This window comes from Rhinolophus sinicus, chromosome 12, assembly GCF_057876585.1.
Source record: "Rhinolophus sinicus isolate RSI-liver-muscle chromosome 12, RSI-T2T, whole genome shotgun sequence".
NCBI classification, from domain to species: domain Eukaryota; kingdom Metazoa; phylum Chordata; class Mammalia; order Chiroptera; family Rhinolophidae; genus Rhinolophus; species Rhinolophus sinicus.
Window position 1 is genome coordinate 17382177 of NC_142512.1, and position 25846 is coordinate 17408022.

General features: G+C 52.2%; 3 protein-coding genes and 1 pseudogene across 8 annotated transcripts; 1 reads left to right on the forward strand and 3 right to left on the reverse strand.

The window, feature by feature from the left end:
- Nucleotides 1–1345: 1345 nt before the first annotated feature.
- On the reverse strand, nucleotides 1346–2800 carry EMC6 (ER membrane protein complex subunit 6). Of its 2 annotated transcripts, none has more exons than XM_019743843.3 (2): nucleotides 2643–2800; nucleotides 1346–2433 (listed from the first exon to the last, which is right to left on the reverse strand). In XM_019743843.3, exon 2 carries the CDS (start codon nucleotides 2393–2395, stop codon nucleotides 2063–2065), a length of 333 nt encoding a protein of 110 aa, XP_019599402.1. In that variant the 5' UTR covers nucleotides 2396–2433; nucleotides 2643–2800; the 3' UTR covers nucleotides 1346–2062. The 2 variants fall into 2 exon arrangements, with proteins under 2 accessions (XP_019599402.1, XP_019599403.1); XM_019743844.3 differs by having other exon boundaries at nucleotides 2543–2726.
- Nucleotides 2801–2905: 105 nt separating this feature from the next.
- TAX1BP3 (Tax1 binding protein 3) lies at nucleotides 2906–7629 on the forward strand. The gene is made up of 4 exons (XM_019743842.3): nucleotides 2906–3057; nucleotides 5741–5860; nucleotides 6240–6317; nucleotides 6634–7629. The coding sequence occupies exons 1-4, from the start codon at nucleotides 3019–3021 to the stop codon at nucleotides 6769–6771; spliced, it is 375 nt and encodes a 124-aa protein (XP_019599401.1). The 5' UTR covers nucleotides 2906–3018; the 3' UTR covers nucleotides 6772–7629.
- A 449-nt stretch (nucleotides 7630–8078) lies between these two features.
- CTNS (cystinosin, lysosomal cystine transporter) lies at nucleotides 8079–25775 on the reverse strand. Of its 4 annotated transcripts, XM_074320849.2 has the most exons (13): nucleotides 25636–25719; nucleotides 24832–25008; nucleotides 24632–24711; nucleotides 20569–20647; nucleotides 19283–19367; nucleotides 17908–18011; nucleotides 17673–17804; nucleotides 13876–13975; nucleotides 13661–13780; nucleotides 12413–12583; nucleotides 10494–10611; nucleotides 10130–10244; nucleotides 8079–9769 (listed from the first exon to the last, which is right to left on the reverse strand). In XM_074320849.2, the coding sequence occupies exons 2-13, from the start codon at nucleotides 24843–24845 to the stop codon at nucleotides 9652–9654; spliced, it is 1236 nt and encodes a 411-aa protein (XP_074176950.2). In that variant the 5' UTR covers nucleotides 24846–25008; nucleotides 25636–25719; the 3' UTR covers nucleotides 8079–9651. The 4 variants fall into 4 exon arrangements, with proteins under 4 accessions (XP_074176950.2, XP_019599404.3, XP_074176952.1 ...); XM_019743845.3 differs by lacking the exon at nucleotides 24832–25008 and having other exon boundaries at nucleotides 25636–25775; XM_074320851.2 differs by lacking the exon at nucleotides 12413–12583 and having other exon boundaries at nucleotides 25636–25722.
- LOC141569012 (transcription factor BTF3 pseudogene) lies at nucleotides 14560–17804 on the reverse strand (annotated as a pseudogene). Its single transcript, XR_016022848.1, has 2 exons — nucleotides 17673–17804; nucleotides 14560–17272 (listed from the first exon to the last, which is right to left on the reverse strand). The product of XR_016022848.1 is annotated as a transcription factor BTF3 pseudogene (transcript).
- Nucleotides 25776–25846: the final 71 nt, after the last annotated feature.

Sequence of the window (25846 nt, forward strand, 5' to 3'; positions counted from 1 at the left end):
TTAGAGGAAAATGTAAGGAGAAAGTGAGACCAAAAGAGGCAGACACAGAAACAATTAGTGAGCAATATATTACATTCCTTATTATCTTGCAAAGAAATTCTAATGAAAATAAGGAAACTCTTTAAATGAGCAAACATTAAAAGACTAGGAAGGCACTGGTAAAACTGGCACTTTTCATTCAATGAATAATCTGATAAAACTCTGAAAAGCATTTGGAATTAAGTTTTTAATGTTCTGCTCTGGCTTATTAAATTCCCTTAGAACAATATAGATGTGAAGACACTCAATGCAACATTTTTTATAATAGTGAACATTTCAATCAACCTTACTGCCTAATGAGGAATGGATAAGTAAATCAGCTCATTTATCTCCCCACACCCAAGGAGGACCCACTGTTTCTTCCTCTTTAGTCCACATCAGCAGTGAGCCCTCCTTTCCCACTCAGAGAAGACCCTGAGAAAGGGTTGGGGGAGGTTGGCAGAGGCGCTGTAAACCGAGAATGAACATCTTCAGTGGTGGTCAGAGAAAGGGTTCAGAAGTCATTGGAAGAGGGAGGCAAAGCTGTGGCCTGAGCTGCTTCTGGGCTTTGTGTGCAAGCACAGTCTAGAAGCCAAAATGGGATTTAGGAGGCATGGGTCCCAAATCCACTTCCCTCATTTCGCCATGGGCCACCTACTATCTGTAAAAAGGGACTTGGATTCAAGCTTTCAGGTCCCCTTCTGATCTAAAACTGATTCTTTAAAAAAAAATCCAAATCTGATCACGTAACTCCTGACTAAAACTTGCAAGGTCTCCCCGAGTAGTTTTGAAGTCTTCCCCCAGTTGCTCTTAGAGTCAAGGCCAAACTCCCCACCGTGGGGCTTCCATGATTTATCTGGTCCAGGTCTACCCCATGGCCTCTTTAACCCTCCAGAAACAGGCCAAACTCCTTTCTGCCCAATGGCCCTCACACATGTGATTTCTTGCAAGTACCTCCCTCCACACTTGGCTGTTATTCAACCTTTGGGTCTCTAATGTTATTTCCTCAAAGAAACCTTTCTTGAACTCCACCTCCCAACCTGGGTTCAGTTTGGGGTTCCTATGTACTCTCTTCATGGCACTTACCATTATTTAAATATTTCTGAAATTAGGTAATGCTGGTCTTCCCAGTTAGCCTATAAATTTCATGAGGAACATGTTCATTACTATAACACAGTATTAATTTCTCAATTAAAATGTGCATTTTATTGAAAGAGAACCCTCCTGACAAGAAGGGATCACTGATTAGCATAGAGACAGGCAGTTACACTCTAAACAAGCCCAAAGTTTAGCTTAAAAAGTCCAATCTATTTAATCATTAGACATATTCTAGAAAAGAGCTTGAATTTATTTATATTTTAATGGGATGACAGCTAGCTGTAACTTGGTGCAATGGAACTGAAATGACACCATTCATACCAGAAAGCAGTGGTTAATGGGAGGGGAGGCTGGACTCTGAAAAGGTACACTCAGCCAATACAGCCAGAGCAATTAAGAGACCTGAATTTGAATCCTGGCTCTGCCTTTTCCGAGCTGTGCCTCCTCTGCAGCCTTAGGTTCATTAATGGGGGACAATAATCACGTTGATTCCATTCCGTAAGGATATTGCTAGAATTCAATGAGTTAATGGGTTTAAAAGGTACAAGGCACAATGCCTGGCATATAGGGCGCACTTAATAAATATGAACTGTTATTAGTTCTTAGGATGTTAACAATAAGTCTCTCCGTGTTTAGGCCCTAGTGCAAATGCAAGGAAATTACAAGGCTCAGTCCCAGCTCTCCAGGAGTCAAAACTTGGCGACTTTGCACCCACGATAGACAAGGGGTATGCGTTAAGGTAGGAAAAAACTCCGTAAAGCGTCTCACGCTTCATTTAATCTGAAGAACATTACAGGCTCTTCGTCTTCAGATATAAGTTACTGATAACGTTACAGAACAAGCAGCGAATTCAACAATTTAAAAACTAAGTAAGTCTACACGTCGTTAATTTCTGGCAACAGTCTTCCCAATCTGGTTTTTTAAAAAAGTCATCCCTGCCCCCATTTCAGTAGACGTGCACCATGCCGTAGAGGAATGTCCAGAATAGGACGTAGGTGAAGAGGCCTCCGACGAGACCTCCTGTAAAGAGAGGTCTTCGTGATTTAAAATATTTGTTCCACCTCCTTCCCGCTTTGAGAATTAAGAGCAGGGAGAGCAGGATGGAGGCCAGCAGGTAGAAGATGAAGCCGTAGAGGCCGGTGAGGCCGAGGATTCCGGCCGTGGCCCCCGACAGCGCTGACACTGAGGTCCGGCAGTAATCCAGGACCGCGGCGTTGCCCCGCACGGCTGCCTCGCTGATGAACGGCGGCCCTTCCCGCTTGGCCACCACAGCGGCCATCGCACCCGCCGGGGCTCAGCGTCTGCTTTCTCGCGGAGCTGCAGAGAAAACTAAGTTACAAGTGCTGCCTGGAGCTTGGAGAGTTAGGTTCACGCCGCCCCTCCCCCTGGGGCTTCCAAATCCTCGCACCACTCCTGGGTCTCGAACCTTCAAAAGACGCTGAGAAGAAGGCTGAGGGCTCGCGCAAGCCCGGGGTGGGTGGGAGCGGCAGCACGCCTGCATTCCCCGCCCAGGCTCGCCCGGTTACCTGGAACACAGCGATGGACACAGTCACTTGGCGTTCCCTCAGACAGACAGGGATAGAGACTCCCGCGGCGCCATCTTGCTCTGGAGGCTGCTGGGAGGGCCCAGGCCGTGCATGCGCCGAGACCTCGCTTCCGCCCTCTAGCGCATGCGCCGCTGGAGCCTCAAGCACGCTCCACCCCTCTGCCCGCTTTACTACGCACGCACAGGGACTTCCGAAAGCCGAACAGCGCTCCAGCGGTTGATTGGCTGGGGATTTGTTAACTATTCATGAGGGGGCGGGTCGAGCCGGGCGGCCTTTGTTAACCAGAGGGCGCGGCCGCCGGGATTTTCGCTGAGGGCTTCGCTGAGCGGTACTTGGTTGCCAGATTGGGGTCGAGATGTCCTACATCCCGGGCCAGCCGGTCACTGCCGTGGTGGTGAGTACGCTCGCGCGGGCTCCTCCTCGTCTTGGCTTGCTCCCACTTTGCAGAGCGGTAAACTGACACCCCAAACAGGGTGACAAAGCGTCCAACCGGGGTCTTCTGCAGACCCCGCGGCCAGGGCTCCAGGCCCCGGTACTACCGCGGTCTCCCCAGCCATGCAACAGAAGGCTGGGACCTAGAGCCTCCTGAGACCCTGGACCGAGGCCAGACTCCGTGCACTGCCGCGTTGGACTTTCAGCCGGTCGGGGCGGGGAACACCGAGGAGAAAGGCCCGGTTGTAGGAGTCTGGGAAAGCGCCCAGGGCTTTCCTGGGCCTGTGATCCCAGCTGGGCAGCCGCGGGGGGCGGGCGCCGACCAGGACATCCGTGAGTTGCAGCCTTTGGAATGAGGAAGTGCTTCCTCTACTCCAGTCGGCGCCGCCGCCCTGACGGAGATTTGAGGAGGGAGATTTGAGGAGGTGGCCGGGGCCTGAGTAGCAGCCCCTTACCCCTCCCCCCGTCCAGCCTTGCTTCCTCGGACTCACTCCTCGCCCGGTCCAGAATGAAGAAGGCTCACAAAGGTGGCTCAGTCCTGCTTGGAACTTTCCCTGTATCCCTAGCCCTTGGGGTAAAGTCCAGGTCCCCTGCCTGGCATTTGGGGCCTGAGGTGACCCTTTGGGACCCCTGCTCTCCCCGCCCGGCCCTTGGCTTGTCTTGGGTGTCGGGTGCTATTAGAATAAGCAGAGGGAGGAGAGGAAGCTGGGACGTGAGACCCAGACGCCAGTGCCACAGCTGAATGGGGCCTGGAGGCCAGCTCCGCTGCGGGAGGTGGGGAAAGTGAGTCCCAGAGAGATCTGATCATGGCCAGCCATGTAAAGAAGCCCTCAGGAAGAACCCAGATCTCTAAGAAATGCCTGCTGGGCAGGCAGTGGATCAGGTGGAAGTCCCAGCGGAGGAGTCATGGGACTGGCCGCGTTATCTCAGATGGGTGTGCTGGGACCTCAAGCAATCAGCTGGTGGGGTGTGACGCCACTGATAAGGCTGGCATGTGAGGGTGAGCTTAGCACCAGGTCAGGCCTGGGCTAGGCGGAAACATTGCTGGACTTGCTGACAGGTCCTAAGTGTCACCCTGGCTGCACCAGCCTCACATTTCCACAGCCCTAACTGCCCCAGAGAGAAGGGGCCAGGTTTGCTCCTTAGCTGGATAAAAAGGGGTACAGGGGAGGAGCCAGTCAGGGGGCAGTAACCTGCCTGACCTCACCCAACAAGTCAGTGTCAGGGCCTTGTCTCCCAGCCCAAGGGCCCAAACTCTTTCTGACCTTAAAGGTGGGTCAAAAGTGTGCAAAGCTATGTGTTGGAAAAGGTGGAGCAGGCCTGGAGGAGCTCAATGTTTGGGCTTGAAGACCTAGCTCCAGTGGGCCTCGGGCCATGCATCCTGTGCATCCTGCCCCCCGTTTTGTGTTACAGCTGGTCCCTGGGCCTTCTTCTAAGCTGTAGGACCATGACCTCCCAACACATGTCTGAACATGGGCGGTGGGTCTGGCCTCTCCCTCGTGTCTTGGACTGGGGAGGAGGTAGGGAAGCCTTACTCCCTGGCCCCCGTCCTCTCCCATGTAGTTAATACCTTGAGAATGTTTTACCATTTTGGCCTCTCCGAACTCTGGCTCCATGGGCCCGTCTGCCTTCTGGGTACCTGCCTGGATGGCTCCTGGCACTCAAACTCAACATGGCCTTCTCCTCCAGGGTCTCCATCGGAGAGATGGTTGTGTTCAGCCAGGACAGGTGGCCAAATGCGGCCATTGACTCCTCTGCCATGAGCAGTCCCCAAGTCTGTTGATGTCACTTTTCAAATAGCTCATGTCCTCGTCTCTGCATCCCATCTCTGGGAGAGGTCTGCTCCCATACTGACTGCCTGAGTGGTCATTCTAACATCAAACCTGACCATGCTCCTTAGCTGGATAAAAAGGGAGAACCCTGGGACTCTCTTCTGCCTCCTACACAGCACACGAGCAGGACCTGGGGCTTAGGGAGAAGCCCCCTCCCTTGGGGCCAGTCTCCTGGGCTTGTATTTCACGGCCTTCCTGATCTGGCCCCAGCCTCATACTGTGAGCCTCATCTCACCTCCCAGTTACGGTCCTACGCTGTATACTCTGGTCTCACGGACAAATACCCACAACACCTTTAAGCCTCTGCTCCTGTTCCCTTGACAAGGACAGCCCTTCATCTCCTTCCTCTGTGTTTGATCTTCTCCGCTTTTCCTGAGCGTCTCCTGTCTTGCCCTTGAACTGCCTCAGCAAGATGCCTACATTTTTTCCCCCCCGTGGCCTGACACCTCCTGGCTTGTGTGTTCCCTCTCTTGGGACAGAGACCCCCCCCCACCCCATCCATAGCAGCCACAGCAGCCTGGCTCTTGGGCTAGGAGGGGCTTAGAGCACATATTGACTAAGGCTGGTGCCTGACACAGAGAAGGGGGGAGAGGCTGGGGCGGGGTTGTGTGGGTGGGTTGATGTGGCTGAGTTCCGAGTCTCAACTCCCCAGCTTCCAGGCTGGTGACCAGCTGGATTTCTTCAGAGGGCCCTGAGCCCGACCCTCTTGGCACGGCTGAGCTGTCCCAGCAGCCTGAGACTGCTGTGGGAGACAAAGACCAGATTTGTTCTCCACATACCCACCCACCCCCAACTCATTTTTTTCTTTGTCAGCAAAGAGTGGAAATTCACAAGCTGCGTCAAGGTGAGAACTTAATCCTGGGTTTCAGCATTGGAGGTGGAATTGACCAGGATCCCTCCCAGAATCCTTTCTCGGAAGATAAGACGGACAAGGTGAGGGGGTCCAGGGTCCTGGGGCCTCTCCATGGGGCACAGAGGCCTGAGATGGTGGGCCTCTGCTTCCTGGGCCTTTGTGGATGGAGCAGACCTCACCTCTTTCAAACAGTCCTCTCTAAGAAGGTCCACGAAATGGTCTGGTGGGAATAAGTAGGGGTGGGGATGAGGATGGGCGTCCCAGCTCTAGGAAGTCCTGGTCAGATAGAGCCCAGGGGCAGCAGGGACTGAGCATCTGTGGGGCTGTCTCCGTGGTGGTCTCGGCACACCCTGTGCTGGGGGACGCTCGGTGCAGGGAGTCTGCTATGCTGGGCTTCGCTCTGTGGATAAGGGGCCAACCCAGTGAACCCAGAGCTTGACCTGGGCTGTCTCTTCCCAGGGCATTTACGTCACACGGGTATCTGAAGGAGGCCCTGCTGAAATTGCTGGGCTGCAGATTGGAGACAAAATCATGCAGGTAACAGACGTCCCAAAAGAGGAAAACAAGGCTTGGGTCAGAGGGTCTGAAGCACTCGGGCGGAGGTGGGGCTGCCCTTACCTCCCAGGGCACCTGGGAAACTCACCAAAGCCATTTTGGAGCTCAAGCTGGTGTTGCCCCCAGAAGAAGCTGGCTCTCTCCTGTGTGTGCATCAAATGTGGCGCTTGGGGTCCCCCAGCCCAGGGACATCAGCTTGGGGGCCTGCTTGGGTGACCCAGGACCCCCAAAGCCCATCCTGCTTCCAGATGGCAGAGGGCGGGGAGCTGAGGTGGGCTGTATTCTCTCCCTGGGCTAGGTGAATGGCTGGGACATGACCATGGTCACACACGACCAGGCCCGGAAGCGTCTGACCAAGCGTTCGGAGGAGGTGGTGCGCCTGCTGGTGACGCGGCAGTCGCTGCAGAAGGCCGTGCAGCAGTCCATGCTGTCCTAGCAGCCCGCCGGGTCCTGCCGTGTGCCTGCCCACCTCTGTACAGTGACACTACTTCTGCGCTGTCTGCCCCTCGTCCTGGCTGAGTGCTGGGCCCTGCTCAGAAGGGCAAGAGCTGGTCCCAGAGGCCCGACTGGCCTTCTTCTCCTCTCCCACTGGTGGCCCGAGTCTCTGGGACCAGCTCTCCCTTGGACACTGAGGACTGGAAACAGCAGCCTGGAGCCCAGTAGTCGGTCTGTAGTGACCACAGGCTCGGCCCCCAGGCCCTGCTGCCTGGCCTCAGCAGCGCCCAGGCGAGCGGGGGGCCCCCTTCCTGAGAGCCACCACAAAGCTGGAAAATGCCAGGTGGGGCCAGCCTTTCCCACACTCTGCCCTGACTGAGGGCTCGGCCCTGCCCTCGTCTCAGCTCCGAAGTGCCTGTGTCCCATGATTTTCTGTGTTGCCCAGTGGGGACTCGACACGCTGCCAGAGGCACTACGAAGGTTCGCCAGGATGGAAGCCAGGCAGGCTCACAGCTCACCCATTGCACCCCCACTCCCCCGAGGGGTGCTGGCCTCCCCAGGGTTCACCTGCTTACAGGATTCAGACCGAGGTTCAAGGCTGACATTTTTGGGCAGTTCTCAGGATTGCCGTTTTCCTCTATGCCTGTGGGTTTAACTTTTGTATTTTTTTAATCACAACTTTGATACAAAGCGTTTTTATCTTACTATTTGGAGATGCCAATTCTACTTTGGAATTTAGCTTACTAATTGACAGCTGGGAACAACTCTTAGCAACTTACTTTGGTCACTGAAGAAATGGGGCAGTATCAAGCTGCCCCACACCCGACATCTTGTGCCCAATAAACAGTGCAGAAATTCACAGGGGGTCTTTGTTGAGGCCTGGGGTTGGGGTATTTGGGGGTGGCTTTGGTTGTAAGGCTGCTGAGCTGGCCTCAGATGGGCTGGGATGAAGCCCCACTACTCCCAGGCCCACCTGACACTGCTTGGCCAGGCCACGTCTATGGGAATGTGTGGGAGCACCTTCACTGGAAGCACGGCAGGGAGCCCCCAACTTCCCTTGCGAACCTGGTCTCAGCTCCACCCAGGAGGGGCTGCATGGACACCAAGGGGTTCATGGGAAAAACACCCGCCCTCTGAGACTCTTAAGAGCACTCAGACCATCAGCTCGGGCTACAACCCCAAATGTTTCCAGGGACTGCCATCTGGAAAGATGGGGTGAGCTGGAGAGCTCTGGGGCCTCTGCCTGGCCCACTATTGGCTGCATTACCAGCTCTGGGAATTGTTGCCACTCATGGACCCACTGCCAAATCAGATATTTTTTTTATTGGGGAATATTGGGGAACAGTGTGTTTCTCCAGGGCCATCAGCTCCAAGTCGTCCTTCAATCTAGTGGAGGGCGCAGCTCAGCTCCAAGTCCAGTCGCCGTTTTCAATCTTAGTTGCAGGGGGCACAGCCCACCATCCCACGTGGGAATTGAACCGGCAACCTTGTTGAGAACTCACGCTCTAACCAACTGAGCCATCCGGCCGCCCCCAAGTCAGATTTTCAATTTTTCAAATCAGATTTTTGAAATCTCCCATTTTTAAAGTGTGGCACTTGGTAAACACACTGGTGGCCCACATAAAACGGGTGTGCGTGTTGGTTAGGCTGCAGTCTCTGCTTTGGGGAAACAAGGTCCTAAATTCTTTGATATTTTGTTACAACTGGATAGAGGAAGAATCTGGAAAAATCAGGCATGCCCCCATTCCCAGTGGTTGCGTGCCCGTAAATACCTCATCCAACTCCTGTTCACAATCACAGCTTGAGCAGCGTGCCCTTGGTAATGCAGAGACGTGGTATCTGTGGGACCTACCTGGCTATGGGCAGGCAGGCGTCTTGCATTATCCAAGAGGGCTTCCCTGATGAAATGCTCGGCTGGCACGCAGGTTTCTTGGGATTGGTGAACTTCACAACCCCACGCGTTTCCTTACACGAGGTGAGTAAGGCCGTCTCCCTAAGCCCTATGGACTTGGTTCTGAAGCCAACACACCTGCCTCCTGCATCTGGCAAATGCTCAGTTTGCAAAAGGAAACAGGTTTTAATTCAGAATACAGGCGCTTCACATGGCTCTTGTAGTAAAAAGTCGGAGTGGATTGACAAACTCAAGGCAGGTACAAGGCACGTCCTGGGACCCTCCCTTCCTGCCACAGGAAGGGCAACCGCTTGGGTTGGGAGGGAAGGGGGTTTGGGATCAGGGTTGGGCCCACGAGGATTGTGTGAGGTGGTCTCAAGTCCTTATTTGGGGCTCATGAACAGCCACAAAATTGGTGAGTCTCAGGTAGGGGGTGGGGAAGTGAGGGAAGGGGGGCCTGCCCTCCCCTCCATGGGAGCTACTCACCATTTGGCAGGTCTGAGAGGCCTCTAAGGCGTGTGTGTGTGTGTGTGTGTGTGTCTCCTGCACACCAGATGCGGGGTAAGGAACAGTGGGAGGGGCTCACATGGGGCCCCTGACTCTGGGAAAGTGGAGGCAGGCAGAAGGCAGAGGAAAGTAAGCCACTCCCAAAACATCCCTCCAGGAAATCCAAAAGGGGTTAGTGTGATAAAGATCCAGAGAGGGTTGAGCATGAGACCAGTTCAGGACCAATCTGTTGGCATCTCAAGGCCCAGAAATACTGCTTTACAAGGCCCTGGCCTGGGCCACCTGTAAGTGCCGTCGTGCGAGCTGAGTGTCAAGAAGATGAATGTTCAGAGAATGTGGCCTTCTGAGAAGGGACCCCAAGGCCTAACCCCAATGTCCTAGCAGCTCTGCCACCAGCAATAGCACCTTGGAGTCCACTGGCTGCTTGGGCTCTGGGAACACAGCAGTGGCAGCAAAGCACCCTCGGCTCTCCCAGCGGCGAGGTCAGTCCTTCAAGCTGCTCCCAGAAACACCGGTTGCTTGGGGCAGGGCCTTCGGCTCCAAGTTCAGCACCCAATCCTGCTTGGGATGGCTGTCAGAACCTGTATGTGCTGCCTGAAGCCTTAAAGAAAATAGAGACGGCAGCATCGAGTTGTAGGAGGCCAGATTCCTGGCCAGTAAGGCCGGGGAGGGGCTAAGTCTTCTGGGGAGGCTGCCAGGGGCCGCCAGCATCTGGCTTTTAATCTCAGAGCAGGGTCAGGTGTCTGTGCCAGAGGGAGGTTTCTCCCTGGCCTTGGAGAGTCCTGGACGAAGGCAGGCTGGTTAGGATTTAAGGCGTTTGGCCCTGAGGAAGAGAGCGCTTCTCCACTGTCGGCACACGGAGCCAACCCTGCACACCAGACCACTTCTCCAGCCTTCCTGGGGGGCACAGGGCCCAGGCCGTTTACACTGGGGCTCTGGGTGCTAGTTCACCTGCTCATACCCTGGTTTAGTTCTGTATAAGCAGAAGTGCTGGATGAAGAAGACAATATCGAAGAAGATGGAGAAGATGCCGAGTCCAAACTTGGTAGGGTCTCCGAAGATCAGTGTCCACTGGTCTGTGAACAGCCAGAGGGGACAGAAGCCGGTTTCAGCATGGCAGCTCCTGAAGCAGCTGGAGCATGTGGGGCTACATGGTGGGTGTGTGGGAGGTCCTCACCTGCCCAGAAAGCCACAAACCCTCCAGCTGCAAATGCCCCTGGGTGATCTAGGGGCTGGGGTTGCTCGGATGCCCAAGCTGCAGGGCTAGGGGTTGGGGGGCAGTCAGCCCCCAGCCTGTGCCTGCAGCCCACCGCTGGTTGACTCACCGTTGTTGTAGGACTGGAGGAACATCTGGAGGAGGCTGAAGCAGCCCCCAGTGAAGTCCAGAAGCACATTACCAATGCTCCAGCCCTCAGTGCTTTTGTAGTGAAAGTTCATGTAGGCCTGGCAGACAGACAGACAGACAGAGATGAAGGGGCGTGAGGGGGTTGTGGCTGCCTCGTGCACCTTGTGACTGCGGCTCTAAACAAGAGCAGCTCTAATTCCTCCCACTCGTGTGCTCTGGCCTCTGCTCCAAGGAGCACTGTGACCTTTGGGCTCTGACAGCCCTGGCGGAGTCTGGATGGGTCCTGCGGTCTCATCTGCATGCACTGCAAACAGAGCCGCCTCCTCCTCCCATTCCTGCACCCCCAGCGCCAGTGGAGGGAGGCTGAAATGCTGCTTCTCCATCTTCATCATCCCTCCCTGTTCTGGGACAAAGCCCTGTCCTGGTTTTCCAGCAACTCTGATTTTTCTCCTCACCCCCAATGAAGATTCTCTCCAAACTCAGCCTGGACTTCATGCTGTGCCTATGAACTTGGGCTGGGGTCCTGATTGTCTGGTTTGGAATCCCAGCTCAATATTGGAGCTTTGTTAGCTTGGAGAGTTACTTGAGTTCTCCTAGCCTTGGTTTCCCCATCTGTAGCATGGACTTACCTCCCATCACAGCCCGGGCTGGGTTCCGGGGCCTCTGTCTCAGACTTCCCAGGTCTAGTGGGCGAGTCCACTCGGACACCGCCCCCTCTTTCTCCTGCCAGTGTCCCACCTCCTTCTTCCAACACCAGCACCTCCTGGGTTTCTCTGAGTGGAGTTCCTACCACCCGGGAGGGAGCGCTTGGCCTTGGTGGTGGTCTCCTACTCAGCCACCAGCCAGTACCCTTTTTCGTCCTCTCCCACCCTCTCCATATTTGCTGCCACCTCACCAGTCTTGGACAGTTCAAAATGTCTCCCACTGGGGCTCCTGCCTCCCAGGTTTCCCAGCCCGAAGGCTTTTACACTCAGGGACTGAGGTCCCACTTCCCTCAAGACCTTCCCCCCCTCTGAAGCCTTCACCCCAAGCCCCCTGGGCCCTGGCCCCTCCTTTCTAGCTTCACTGCCTCCCATGCTTTCTGCCTGTACCTTTGGGTAGGCTGCCCCTAGCCTGCCTTGAATGCCCCCTCCTCGTGTCCACAGAATTAAGTCTTGCTCCATCCTTAAGCGTCTGGCTCTGTTTCCACGCCCTTCCAGAGCCCGGCCTTGTCTCTGGTCAAAACGCTCTCCGTCCTGAGCTCATGGAACACAAGGTTCTCTGTGCTGGGGAAGCTGGAACGGAAGCTTCTCCATTGAGAACGGGTGAGTTAAAGGAGGCCCTAGATTCATAAGTGGAGTCTGCAGTTGGCATTTGTTTCCTATGTGACCCTGTCCCGGGCCATTCCAGCTACGGGGGAAGACGTGTTTGACTGTAAGTCCCTGGATCTGAATAGGACTGAGGAGGGAGGGGGCTGAGGGCCCACAAGGAGGACCCATCTCTGGACGGGAGGCGGAGGTCAGTGGTGGGCTCTCTTCTCCCCCCTAATCTTTCCCAAGTATCCTGCTGCTGCTCGTCAGGGACACCAGCTGTGGTAATGGGGGGCAGAACTGAAGTCATTAGGAAAGCTGGGATGGACAGCTGGGAGGCACCTGCACAACCCCGGACTCAGAGCTGAGCCTGAGCTCAGAGAAGTCTCCACTGACTTCCTCATGAGATTGCCAGCTCCAGGGAGGAGCAGGTGGCGGTAACAGACAGCTTTGTATCCTGTCCCGCTCCTGCTGGGCTCATGGCTTCCACTGCAGCTTTCCATCCCTGTCTCCTCACCCTAGTCAGAGCTGCCCCACAGGAGCAGGGCCAGGGGTCTGTATCACCCCCCTCACTCTAACAGCCATGTGAAAAGGAAGGCCCTGGAGGTACCTGTGGAAAGTACTTGACCAGTGTCACCGCGAGCTTGATGTAGGAGAAGCAGAAGAGAAACTGCAGCCATGTGACTGCCCCGACTGCGGCCATAACCATGACGATGAGCGCGAAGATCCAGGAGAGCGCCAGGAAGCCGATGGCAGGCCAGGACACACGCTGGCTGCCTCGCTGAGGGTGCCGTGGAGAGGGGGCAGGGAGGGGAGGTAAGTGGAGGAGGTGGGGGCACAGAGACCTCGACACCAACATGGCCTCGTCACTATCAGGCTCTCTGTCGGTCCTTCTTGGACTTTCCAGGACCATTTGCTTCTTGTTTCCACAGTGCAGAACCAGGTGCCTCTCAGAGCCCACGGAGCCAAGGGTGTTGGGGACGGAACCCCCAACATGCGGGAGGCCTGGCACCTCATCCCCGTTCAGGCTTGTTCCACGACCCAGAGGGAGCCTGATCATCTCTGAAATCTGTCCCCAACCCCTACCTTTCCCCAAAGTAGGCCTCCTTCATCCAAGATTCATTCACAGCAAAGAGGAAGAAAACCTAGAACGTTCGTGAAGGTGGGGCCCAAGCATCTCCCAGCTGGCACTGTGTGTGCAAAGGGAACTCCCTGAGAAGTGGTGCACCCACAGGGAAGTGGAAGAAAATGTGCACGTCAGCCACCCCTAGAAACATAGCCTAACGATACCCTTCCCAGCTGGAGCACCAAATGACCCTTTGGTAACATGGCTGAGTCCAGGCTCCTCAGCCTGACACTCCAGACCCCTTAGGACCTCTCGGGACCCTCATGAGCCTGCTCGCTGCACTGGCACCCTGAACCCCAGCTACCTCCATGTGAAGTCCCTTGGCCTTCACAGTTGTCTCCGTGCTGGGCGGTGCCCCCCTTCTGCCCCCCACCCCCACCCCGCCTTAGCCGGGGGAACTTCACTCATCCCATGAACCACACTAAGCACCATTTCCTTGATGCCCTCCTCCCCCTCCTCCCTGGCTGGGTCAGGCCTCCTGTGCTTCCTGTGCTCTCCCCTCCCCCTCAGCTCTCAGCCTGCTGGGTCATCCCGCTTCTCTGTGGCCCTCACCCCAGACCGAGGGGGGCCCATGTGTCCAGCGTGAGGCCTGGCCTATTATCTTGGCCCCAGTAAGCAGGTGCTGAGTGAACAAACACGTGTGTGTCTTGCGTAAAACGGTAAGTATGGATGGTGGGTGTTGGCCTGGAGGCCCACAGGGGGTGCAGGGTAGGTGCCAAGTTCACCTCTCACCTCATACAGGAAGCACTGCACCAGGACAACCAGGGTGAGGGCAACCGCGTGCAGGCTGAAGAAGACGTCATTACTCTCCACAGGGTTCACTCCATTCGGGTATTTGAGGAAAAACTGCTCCTATATGGGGGGGGATGGAGAGAAGCTGAGGGTTGAGGGGTGGCCAGGCCACTGCACGGCTTGGGCTGGGCTGCGGTGGGCGGGCAGTGTCATACCTCAATGTGGGGCACCCAGAAGAGGCCGATGTTAAACACGCTGTAGGCCACGAAGCCCGTCAGGTTCAGGGTGACAAAGTCAAAGCTTAGACCAACAACACTGTGGGGCAGGCAGGTGGAGACACAAAGCAGGGCAGGGGGTGAGAGGCACCGCCAGGGGCCTGGGAGGACAGAGCTCCCAGCACACGGGAAGGAGGGCCTGGCTCCCCCAAGCAGAACACTGTCCTTGGATCCCTCTCCATGCCACAATCGATGCTGTCTCATCCCACCCTCTTGGGAACCAGTTTCCTCTGTGCCTCAAGTCCTGGCCCCAGAGAGGAGGCTGGAGGCCTCTTGCAGAAAGGAGGCATGTCGCTCCTGGGCTCTCAGCTCCGCAGCCCCCTAAGAGGCCCACATGGCTCGGGTGACGGCAGGGGAGCTTGCGTCCTTGCTGCAGGAAGAGGCGACCCCAGGCCCACTTTGTATGTGTGTAGCTATGCGTTTGACGTATAATTGACATAGGATATCCTCGTCATTTCAGGCATACATCACAAAATGATCCTGCTAAGTCTAGTTACCACCTGTCACCATACAAAGTTATTACACTGTTATTGACTATGTTCCCTATGTCGTATATCACACCCCTGTAACTTATTTTACAACTAGAAGTTTGTATTTCTTAACCCTCTTCACCTACTTCACCCACCCAACCCCTCCCCTCTCTGGTAACCACCAGTTGGTTTACTGTATCTATGAGTCTGCTTCTGTTTTGTTCCTGGTTTTTAGATTTCACACTGTAAGTGAAATCATACAGTATTTTTTTCTTTTTTTTAAATTGGGGAATATTGGGGTACAGTGTGCTTCTCCAGGGCCCATCAGCTCCAAGTCCAGTTGCCATTTTTAATCTTTAGTTGCAGGGGGCTCAGCCCACCATCCCATGTGGGAATTGAACTGGCAACCTGTTGTTGAGAGCTCGCGCTCTAACCACCTGAGCCATCCAGCCACCCCTACAGTATTTCTTTTTATTGTCCGACTTATTTCACTTAGCATAATACCCTCTAGATCCATCCATGCTGTTGCAAATGGCTGGAGTTTGTTCTTTTTTATGGCTGAGTAATAGTCTTTTGTGTGTGTGTGTGTATCACATCTTCTTTGTCCAGTTGTCTATGGATAGACACTTAGGTGGCTTCTGTATCTTGGCTATTGTAAATAATGCTGCAATGAACATAGGGGTGCACATATCTCTTCAAATTAGTGTTTTCGTCTTTGGAGAGATACCCAGAAGTGAAATTGCTGGGTCATATAGTTGTATTTTTAATTTTCTGAGGAACATTCACACTGTTTTCCATAGCGACTGCATCAATTTAAATTCCCCCCAACAGTGTACGAGGGTTCCCTTTTCTCCACATCCTTGCCAAAGTTAATTTTTTTTCTTTTTGATGATATCTGTTCTGACAGTTACTCTAGTTCTATGAAAAATGCTATTGGTAATTTGATAGGGATTGTACTGAATCTGTCAATTGCTTTGGGTAAGTATGGACATTTGAACGATATGAATTCTTCCAACCATGAGCATGGTATAGGTTTCCATTTATTTGTATCTTTGTCAGTTTCCTTTATCAATGTCTTCTGGTTTTCAGAATACAGGTCTTTCACCTCCTTGGTTAAATTTATTCCCAGGTATTTTAATTTTTTGGTCAATTGTAAATGGGATTGGTTTCTTCATTTCTCTTAGTGTATAGCAATGCAACATATACGCATTTCATCTACATATAAGCGAGGTGCCCTTTCAACCACTGTTTTTTGGCTGTGTTCCGAGTGGGTGAGTCCTTCCCTGGTGCAAGTCTCTGCATCAGGGATGGGATTCCATTCGTCATCGTGCCTTCATCTCTCCTACCCTTCTCTATGTGGTCTCTCTATCCTTGGTTGTGCAGAAGCTGTTCAATCGGCCCCCAGTTCTTCTTCAGGAGGAACTGCTCTATATGTAGGTGTGTATTTGGTGTGTCAGTGGGAGGAGATGAGTTCAGGGTCTGCCTGAGCCTCTATCTTGCCCTCGCCTCTCACTTTGCTTTTTATTTTATTTACTAGGCAAAGATTAACCTTTTTTTTCAAACTTTATTCCCAAGCTTCTTCACCTTAATTAGCTGCAAAGAATGATCTCTGTATAAGCAAAAACTGAGAAGAGCTGCAGTGTCCAAAGGGCTTGGGCTTAAAAATATGAGATCAGGGCCGGCCTGGTGGCTCAGGCGGTTAGAGCTCCGTGCTAACTCCGAAGGCTACTGGTTCGATTCCCACATGGGCCAGTGGGCTCTCAACCACAAGGTTGCCAGTTCAACTCGAGTCCCACAAGGGATGGTGGGCTCTGCCCCCTGCAACTAAGATTGAACACGGCACCTTCAGCTGAGCTGCCGCTGAGCTCCCGGATGGCTCAGTTGGTTGGAGCATGGGCTCTCAACCACAAGGTTGCCGGTTCGAATCCCACAAGGGATGGTGGGCTGCGCCCCCTGCAACTAGCAACGGCACCTGGACCTGGAGCTGAGCTGCACCCTCTACAACTAAGACTGAAAGGACAATAACTTGAAGCTGAACTAAGATTGAAAGGGCAACAACTTGACTTGGAAAGAAAAAGTCCTGGAAGTACACACTGTTCCCCAATAAAGTCCTGTTCTCCTTCCCCAATAAAATCTTTAAAAAAAAAAATAAAAAGAGATCAAGATTTTATCAGCTCCATGAACAAAATTTTAAAAAGCAGTCATAATATAAAATAGCAGCTCCCAGTAACTTCAAGTTTTCTCTTCTGCAGGAGTTGACTCAGTTCCGTTTGCTTCTTTCTTAGAAGCCTCATCATCATTCTCCACAAGGTCTGGAACTTCAACACCATCATCCTCTCCAGTAGCAAAGTGGTGCTTTTCCATCCCCAGATGATGTGGGCAGAGCTTCGGCCAGTCTCCTTGAACTAGTCAGCCTGTGTGCACTGAGCTAGTTTAAGATGCTGGGTAGCGTTTCTGTCAGCCGCTTGGCCTCAGCGTGGCCTGTGATGGTGAGAGCTTTCTCTGCCAGAGAGCCCTGAACGTCAGGGTTGTTCAAGTGGGTCCCTGTTCCTTGGTTTGGGAACATAGTCACCTCTTCAGTACCAAAGACAGTGTTTACCCCTAACTTCTTTAAAGATAACTGAAGATTTTTTTTATCATCTGCTGTAGCTGTTGTGTGAACCAACTTTTTTCTGCCAGCAGCTCCTCTCCCACCAATGCGCACCAGTGCCTGCAGTTTGGCAAGTTTCTCCTGGTTCATGATAGTTTCTTTCATCTTGGAGAGGAAACGGGGCCGTGCAGGGGACTAGAGTTGGCGCTCAGTGGGTCTTGGGCGGACCAACTGAGAATAAATGCACACATGAGGGGATGCAAGACGGCAGCTAGAGCTGTTTGTAAAATCAAGGTGGGAAGGCTTAATCAACAAGGCTGAAGGATCCAACTCTGGCACTGGAGCATGACTTGACCCTAACTCCTCCAGGACTGGATGGACCAGGAGGAGGGCATATTTGGGGGGATTTCCCTACCATCCAGCTCATTTTCCATTTCACCGAGAAGCCCCATTTTGGTGCTTTCACAGGGAGTAGCTGAATCGGACAAGAGACCAAATGCCCAGCAGTGCAAGAGCTACCACAGGCTCTTAGAGCTTTCACATTGACAACATTCTAGAAAGGGCGGGAAGAGAGAAGAGCAGAGCAGGAAAGTCTGAACCCATGCTGCCTACAGGCGCTCTGGAATGCCCCTCACACTGCCCCCAAATGAACCCGTACATATAGCTCAGAAAGTTACCTTTTCCGCTTCCAGTTCTTAATCACCTGAGGGTAGAAGGAGATGGACCAGGCTGCAAAGTAGATCCAGCCAATCACCTGGTTTATGATGCTAATGGCACTGCTGTGGATCACCAGGAAGCGTATCCTTGGGCTGGAAAGAAGTTGGGGACCAGTCTGAGCTGAGGCTGGGCTTCGAAGATCCCCCCTTTGTGCCCAGCACTACCTCCCTTTGCATCATTTGAGGCCCAGCTTACCCAGTTTGGTTGGAACGATTTCCATGCAGAAAAACAGTAATTTGTCCCACATTTTGAGATGTCACTTGAAAAGAGGAATTTGTCACTCTGGGAGGCACCACAACCTGTAAGGAAAACTGAGTTTGATCCAGTGCCATGTATTTATGTGTTATTTATGGGGCTGTCACGGAGTGTCTAGCTCAGGCTATGCACTCGGAAATGGAGGACAGATCACACAAGGAGCTTCCTTCCAGGAGCTTACTACCAAAGGGAGAAAACCATGGACCAACCAGCCAACTGTAACCCCCCATACACCTGTGTGTTAAGACTCACTGAGCAGAAAAATAGTTCTGCTCTCAGGCCTTCCCCTGGCTTATCTCTCACGGAAGATGGGATGGTTCTCTTCGTCACTAGCCATGTGACCTGTAGATCAAGCCAGACCTCAGAGAGATGAGTGCCAGATCTGCTGTTACAACCAACAGTTTTTCTTACCCTGCAGCAGGCCTCAGACCCTGGCGCAGGAGAAGTTGTGAGAAAGGGCCCTGCTTAATGATGCGTGATGTTCGCCATGGGATGAGATGAGACTCCCTTCTCACACAAGGTCCTTTCAGGTAGACACCCTTCATCTGACCATGTTTCAATACTATCTGCTTGCTAGGGGGCTCAGAGCAGGTTTGCAGCCCATTTCTATAACCACACAGGGCCTCGTGACATGGCTCACGGTTATCAATTTCATCCCTGCATACATCTTGTCTATTTTTAACCCTTATTTACTCTCCACATCACTGCCTCCCCTTTTGACATTTTAAAATCTAGTTTATTGGTAATTGGCTCAAATCCTTGGTAAGGTAGAAGCAGGGTATATATTCACAGATAAATGCTTAAGGGCTATGAATAGTTACCGCTGTGATACCAGACAGACGCTGACACTGCATTTTGTAAATAACACTCGACCCATGGCGTTTTAGAACAGTGCTTTGCAAACTTGAACGTGGACCCAAATCATCCAGGGATCTTGCTCATATAAATATTTTGAATCAGTAGATCTGGGATGGGGATGCATTTCTAAAAGGTTTTCAAGCAGGAACAATGCTGCTGGCCCACGCACATCCTTTGAGTAGCAAGGTCTTAGAAAACCACCTTAAGAATTTCTTCTACATTCTCAGAACCATTTTTTGCCTCAGATTGCTTACAATCAGCTTCCTAATTCCATCTATATGGCATAAAATATCAATCCTCAAAGAGACCCACAAAACTAAAATCAGAGATTTCTAGAATAAAGGGACAGGGGCAGCCTATGGTAAAAAACAAGGTTGCCTATTTCCAAAAGCACTTAATTCAAATGTGTTTTGTTACCTAGCAGTTGAATACCCATCAGTTAAGATTCATTACTTACTTCCTCAGGGAGCTCAAGGATAGTGATATTTCTTGAACGAAATGTGATTTCAAAAGTGATCACCAAGGTTGCATTTAATGGCTGCCTGTGGAGGACAAGAGTCTGGTTAATGCTGTGAAGTTGGACACTGTGAGATCTCAACCAACCTTCTGTATTTCATATCGGATCTGTCATTTCTCAAGCAATTACGGTAAGGAAGTGCTACGACTTGGCCTGAAGGGTAGAGAGGTGGGCTCCCTGCTCCTTAGGAGTTTTCTATTTATCAGGAGATAAGACGTCCCACTGGGGCCGGGTGAGAACGTGAGAAGGTGGGAAACTGGCTGTGAATGCTAAATAAGGTGTTCAGACGCTGACAGGACCCTGGCCTCTGCTCTGGTGGGAAACGCTTCTGAGAGGACTCAGGTGTGAGCAGGGAGCAGTCCGTGGGGGCCTCAAGCCTGGCTTTCGAGGCCTGGGTTAACGTGGAAGGCAGTGGAAAGCCACTCAAGGATTCTGGAGAGGGGAGAGTTGTGGTGAGGGGATGGTGTGTCAGATTTACAAGGTGTCGATGTGCAGAAGTGGCAGGGGCTGGGAATGGAATGCAGGGCTGTTAGGGAGCTGTGGTACCAAGGCTTTAGTTTGAGAACAGACTCTGCAGGAGAGTTGAGGAAAAGGGAGAAGGGTCAAGAGAAAAGGACAGGGTTCCAGACCTTCATCTTCAGGAATCCCTGTGGCTAGGAGGCAGGAGTAGGGCAAAGCAGTGAAGGATACAAAACAAAAGGCAGGCTCTCTGGCAGTCTGGACTAGGTTGGCACCCTCATGTCTGAACCAGCGGAGGTCAGCAAGAAAAACTCTCAGACAAGGCTAAGCATGAGTCCCATGAATGCGCTCCACCCAGTGATTCCACTTCTGCTTTTGGAAACCGTCTCCGAAGTGCTCAGTTCCTTACTCCTGACCTTCAGGGCTCTCCTCAAATATTTAGAGCCTCAGAAAGGACCACTGAGGTCTGGCATCAACTGCTGGTCACTCAAGGACTCTTCTCAGATGGGGAAAAGGCTCACGTCTCTGGCAAGAAGCCCCCTTCCTGCTCCTCCCACCGGAAACCAGGATTCAGCAGCTGGGGGGAGAGACTCTGGGACCTCGACCTGCAGCCCTGGGGTAGCGCCTCTCTTTCTCTGGCGGGTCTTAAAGTGAAGAGGCAAGAGCATCACACTTGAAACATGAACGGACTGAGCCGGGGGTCAGCCTTGACCCAGCCGTGGGGTGAACGAGCGGGGCTGAGGACAGCGCTGGGCCTGGGAACTTACTGAAGGGAGATGCTGATGTTCTCTGAGCTTCCATTTTCCAGCTTCACGGTGGGAGGAACAGTGAGGTTGATCACCGACTCTGGAAGGACCCAAATCAATGACATGCATCATTAGGTCAGACAGCGTAGTCCCATGAGGAGACACTGGGACAAGGGCTCCTGTCATCTGAACTCGTGAGCTCTGACTCATGACAACCCCTGTCTTCTAGGGGAAGACAAGGTGCTTCTGAGAGGCTGAGCGTTGGGACTGGAAACCCAAGGCCTCATGATCTTCTTTCGCCTCCTGCTGCCAGAGACAGACAGAAGGAGACACCGGCCTGAGCAGGAGACGCTGCAGCGTCCTCCTCCCCAACGGGACAGGCTCTGAGGGTATGCAGTTGAGTTACCAAGAGATAGTTTTAGAACCACAGAGCCCCAAAGCTGTCACACAGGAATTCAAGCCACAATCTGGGATTGGAAAACGTGGACTTGAGTCACTCCTTCAGACTGAAATCTGAAGTGTCCTGTTTGTGGAGCTGTTATAAAATGGCCCTGCAGAACTGGTCCAGCCCCTTCTTATACACAGACACACATGGGGTCCAGCTAACCAGTTCCTGAAGAACCCCTTTTGGGCCCCCATACTAATCCGGCTCAACCCGTTCACTCATCCCCTCCCTGGGGCTGACTCTGCTGGGAGAAGACTCGAGTGAACAAGACACTGTTTCACTCACAGGCAGTTAGGTGTTAACTCAGGATAAGGTAGACAAATAGGCCTCTGGGGTGAGAGAGGAAGCAGGTGTGGGAGGCCCCCCTAACATGAGTGAGTCTGCCTCTCTCTGACCTCTTCTTGTGTCTTTCGGACAGTCCCCACCCCACCCCTACTCCCAAGTGTGCTCAAAGCTCAAGGCACCGGTCCAACTCACCTCCCTGACCCCAGGTATGCACGGCCTAAGGTGTGATCATGAATCTAGACTGGGGCTGGAATGGGGCCCCCAAGGCGAAAGCAGGCACTGAACTTGATGAAGATGGTCCTTGTGGGGCTTGTGGCTGCAGGCAGGGCCCAGGGCTCCCTCTCCCCAGACCCATCAAAGGCAGAAGATGAAGAACTGAAATTTTAGGTGCTCAGGTTGGAAGAGAACTTAAAAGTGTCCTGATTCAACCTCCACTCTCTGATCCCCTTTCTCAATACTCCTTCCTGCGGTTTCTCTTTCTCGGCCTGGACACCGTGAGAGAAAGTAACTCCACCTCCTCCAAGGGAATGGGCCAGTCTGGAACGTGCACTCCGGAGCCTGGCTCTGCTCCCTGGGCCCTCTCAGACCCTATCGGAGCCTCCTTTTCCACGCTACCCCTGCAGGCACGAATGCAGATGCAGGTGCTGTCCCTCGTTTGCAAGTCTCCAAGCTGACTCTCCCCGTCCTGGTCTGCAGTCCCCTACCAGGGCCCCTCAGAGTGGCATGTCCAACCCTAGCCCTTGCAGAGGCCAAGCTGCTTAGAGCAGAGTAGGATGGTCTGTCTCCTACATGTAGCCTCGGGGCTTAGAGGCAGCTTTGGCAAGTCTGCCTCTTTTTCACACTCACTGCTCTGGGCTTGCACAGCTGGGGTGGTAGGATTTAAGGTCCCTGCATCACACCAGATGAGCAAGACCCTGACAAGACGGAGCCTAGGACAGGGAAACTGAAAGTGATGCCAGGTAGCCACCAACACTTCTGGGTGTCTGGGCTCTGCTGTGGCTGTGGTCAGGAACAGTGGGAGATCTCCATGGCCTCTGCTCTTTTACCGTGTTTACATTTTCAAACAGGAGGCTGTGTATCTCAAAGAACCAGATCAAGGAATGTTTACTTCCCTCTACAGAGGGCCACCAAAGACAATAGTACTCAGCAGCGGAGAGACTGGGCTCTGAAGTCAAACAGATCCACCCTGGCTTTGTCACTTCCTCACTGTGTGACCATGGGCAAGGTACTTAACCTCTTTGAGCCTGTTTCCTCACATGTAAAATGGGGAGAATAGTACTACCTATCTCACTGCGCATCGTGAAGATACAGTGGTGCTATTTGTGACATTCCACATGGCCCAGGTGTTAAGTAACTGTTGGTGACTATTCTTACCATTATGTAAACAAGGCAGTACTGTTTTTTTTTGTTTGTTTGTTTTAGTTCAAGATGGAAGGCAGTTAGGAAGCTGGCATTGTATCCTTTACCATTATGTAAACAAGGCAGTACTGTTTTTGTTTGTTTGTTTGTTTTAGTTCAAGATGGAAGGCAGTTAGGAAGCTGGCATTGTATCCTGGGAAAGCACATTTTAAAGTTTGCCATGGGGCACAAGTCTCTGGATACCACATCAGAATTACGAAATGAGTGTAATGAGACCACCCCAGGTTTTTCCTCAGGAGAGTCTGTTTTTTTTAAAAATCTAATACTTATTGGCATCTCCTAATGTGCTCCTCACCCCATACCAGCCACTCAGCGACGCTGCTAACTCCCATTCTTTAATTATTACAATAGAGAGAGGTGGGAATTATGATTCCTATTTCAGATATAAAAAAACCCTGAGAATCCCAAGAGGGAAAGTGTCTTGCCCACACAGCTCAGAAAAGATGGCAGCAGGATTCTAATCTAGTCCTGTCTGGTCTAAGGCCCAGGTTCCTGCCACTAGGTTGCAGGGCCTCACGACTCCACCCAAGCAAGTCAGAGGCAAAATACTCTGAAGGCCAACCATCTTACCTACAGTCCCTGATGATTACTTTCCAAAGCAAAAAGAAGACAGACCCAGCAGAATGAGGTCAGAAAGCCAATTCCAGTTACTTGATTATTATGGTGGCTTCCACTCTTCTTGAGAATGACATTCAGGAAAGGAGGTAAAGGGATAAAATGGAGCAGGGACCCTACACACGTCCCATCTTTGTTACTTTTTAGTTCTGTGACTTTGGGGAAGACTTTTACACTCTCTGGGCCTAAGATTCCCTCTGTATAATTGAAGTGGGTTTGCTCTTCTTCCCTAGAACAATGCATTAGCATTGCTAATGGAGCTTTACTTAAAGCCTGCCAATGCATGTGTCCAAACACCTACTGGATCCCAGAGAATATGACCCAGTAGGTCTGGAGTGGGGCTCTGGCATCTGTACTGAGAAATGCCAGGCTTCGTGGTCCGATCTTTCCTTTCCTGGAAATTGCTTATCCACAAGGTGTGACTGCAAAGTACCATGACAGCTGTTCTAACAGACCTGGAAGAGCTGATCAGATGACTGTTTCCTCAGAGACTGAAGAGGCCAGATAACTGTAATGTGCCTGGCTCTTGGGAAACTTCCACAGGATTTGTATTGTTTGTACAAGGTTCATTTGAAATCTTTAGTCAGGGATTTTAAGATGTATCGGATTTTTGATAACAGCCAAAATGATGGCCATGGGGACCTAGGAAGGCTCAACACAAATTCCTTTTATGGAAGGAATTTCAGCAATGCTTTGGACAATGAGAGAACTGATAATATGATGCAGGCCTCTCAGGGCCCTGCTCTGAAAGTCAAACCCTACAAGGATGTACAAACCCAACGATGTTTGTTTGTTTTTTGTTTTTGACAACCAGCCAGCGTTGTGTGAAGCCCTTAGCTCTGTTCCTCAGTCCCTCTCTAAGGGAAAGGTTTTCTCATCTTACAAGGGTGCTCTGGGCAGACTCTAGGTGTCTGTGGCCTAGCAGAGCCAGGCACAACAAGGTGGCCACAGCACCTGCTTCTGCAGCATCTCCCAGGATCCGTAACTCCCTCTGTGAGGTCCACAGGGCAGGGACAAAAGCCCTTCTTTACAGATATTATCCCAGATCGTTGGAACTCCAGTTTGATTTTGGTGATACAGACAAGGTAATAGGGATTCCAGGGCAGAAGGCCAATTATTTATGGAACCATCTGGCTCCCTGTAAAACTCCTAGACCCCAGACTCGGGTCTGCTCCACCACCCAGTGGCTGTTTGACCAAAGGGCAGGCAAGTACCCGTAATCTGGACAGTTCTAAACCTTTGGCAACAAACAGATCAGGCTACTTACACTATAGCATCATTTCCTTCTTTGCAAAATCGATGACTCATTTCTAAACTTACCACATTTCTCTATGAGCTTCAGGGGAAAAAGGATAAAAATAATCAGCCAAGTCTTTATCATGTTCCTCGATATCAAAGAACTAGGAAGAAAAACAAATGGCAAGAGAAGTTCAGGTTATAGTTGGATCAGCTCGGTAGCAAGTGGACACTATGCCACCTGGAACTGTGGCATGGACAGTTCATAAAGGATTTTCACTTACACCTGTGACGTCATGGGGTTTGCATCACCAGCTTGGAGAGGAGGACCGCAGGGAGGACTTCTCTTTGTTTGATATATGAAAAAATGGGCTCAGAGAGACTATCTGGGTTGTGTAAGGTCCCACTCTGAGGAAGTGGGCAAACACTTAATTTTTCCCTCTTTAACTGCTTCTTGCAACCTAGTTAACAGAAAGAAAGAATGCAGTTTTATTGGCTAAGGGTTCTTTTTTTCCAGTTATTAAAACTGTGGTCAGATATTTGATTTTGTGAACTTACAAACCTTAAGGCAATTAATTTCAGTCCCTGTCCTAAGAGCCTAAGTGTTGTTATTTTCCTCAACATTGTGGGAAAAGGCAGGGCCCAGTGGTCTTCCCTTCATTCAGCCAGAGGGAAGGGTAGGGATCTCATCCTGCCCACACCCACAGCTCAGCTTGGAGCTCAGTATGCCAAAAAGAATTCCTGGAATGGTCCTCTCGGCGTCTCCCCTCTCCAAAGCAATCTGCAAACTCCGCGACTCAGATTCAGGCGGCAACTAAGCAGAAGGCGGACCTGCACTGGGGCAGTGCCACTCACAGCACCCCGGCAGCCGGGCGAACTCTGCCTCTGCTCATCACCACCTGGGCCCCCGAACCTAGGGAATGTCCGGTGTCGCAAGGCCGACATTGGTGGCAGGGGATGGAACCCTGGCGAGGCTGAGGGTTGGATTTACGGCAGGCTGACCTACCGACTTGCTGCACCAGTCCCCGTGCCTCAGCGGGTCCATTTGGGGAACGGAGGGAGGCTGTCGGGGCCGCAATGGCTCTCACCTGGGATCCTCTGAGGTTCCGGGGACCGATCAAATGGGACGAAGGATAAGCTTCAGACAACTCCCTTCCCCGGGCGGGCTTGACTATATTAAGCGGGTGGCCTGAAGTCACGTGACCCGCGTCACCTGAGTCAATATCTAGGCGCGATGCACTATGGGAGCTGCAGTTTTCACGAGTCTCAGCGAGACAATTGGGCAGAGTTGGGGGGGAG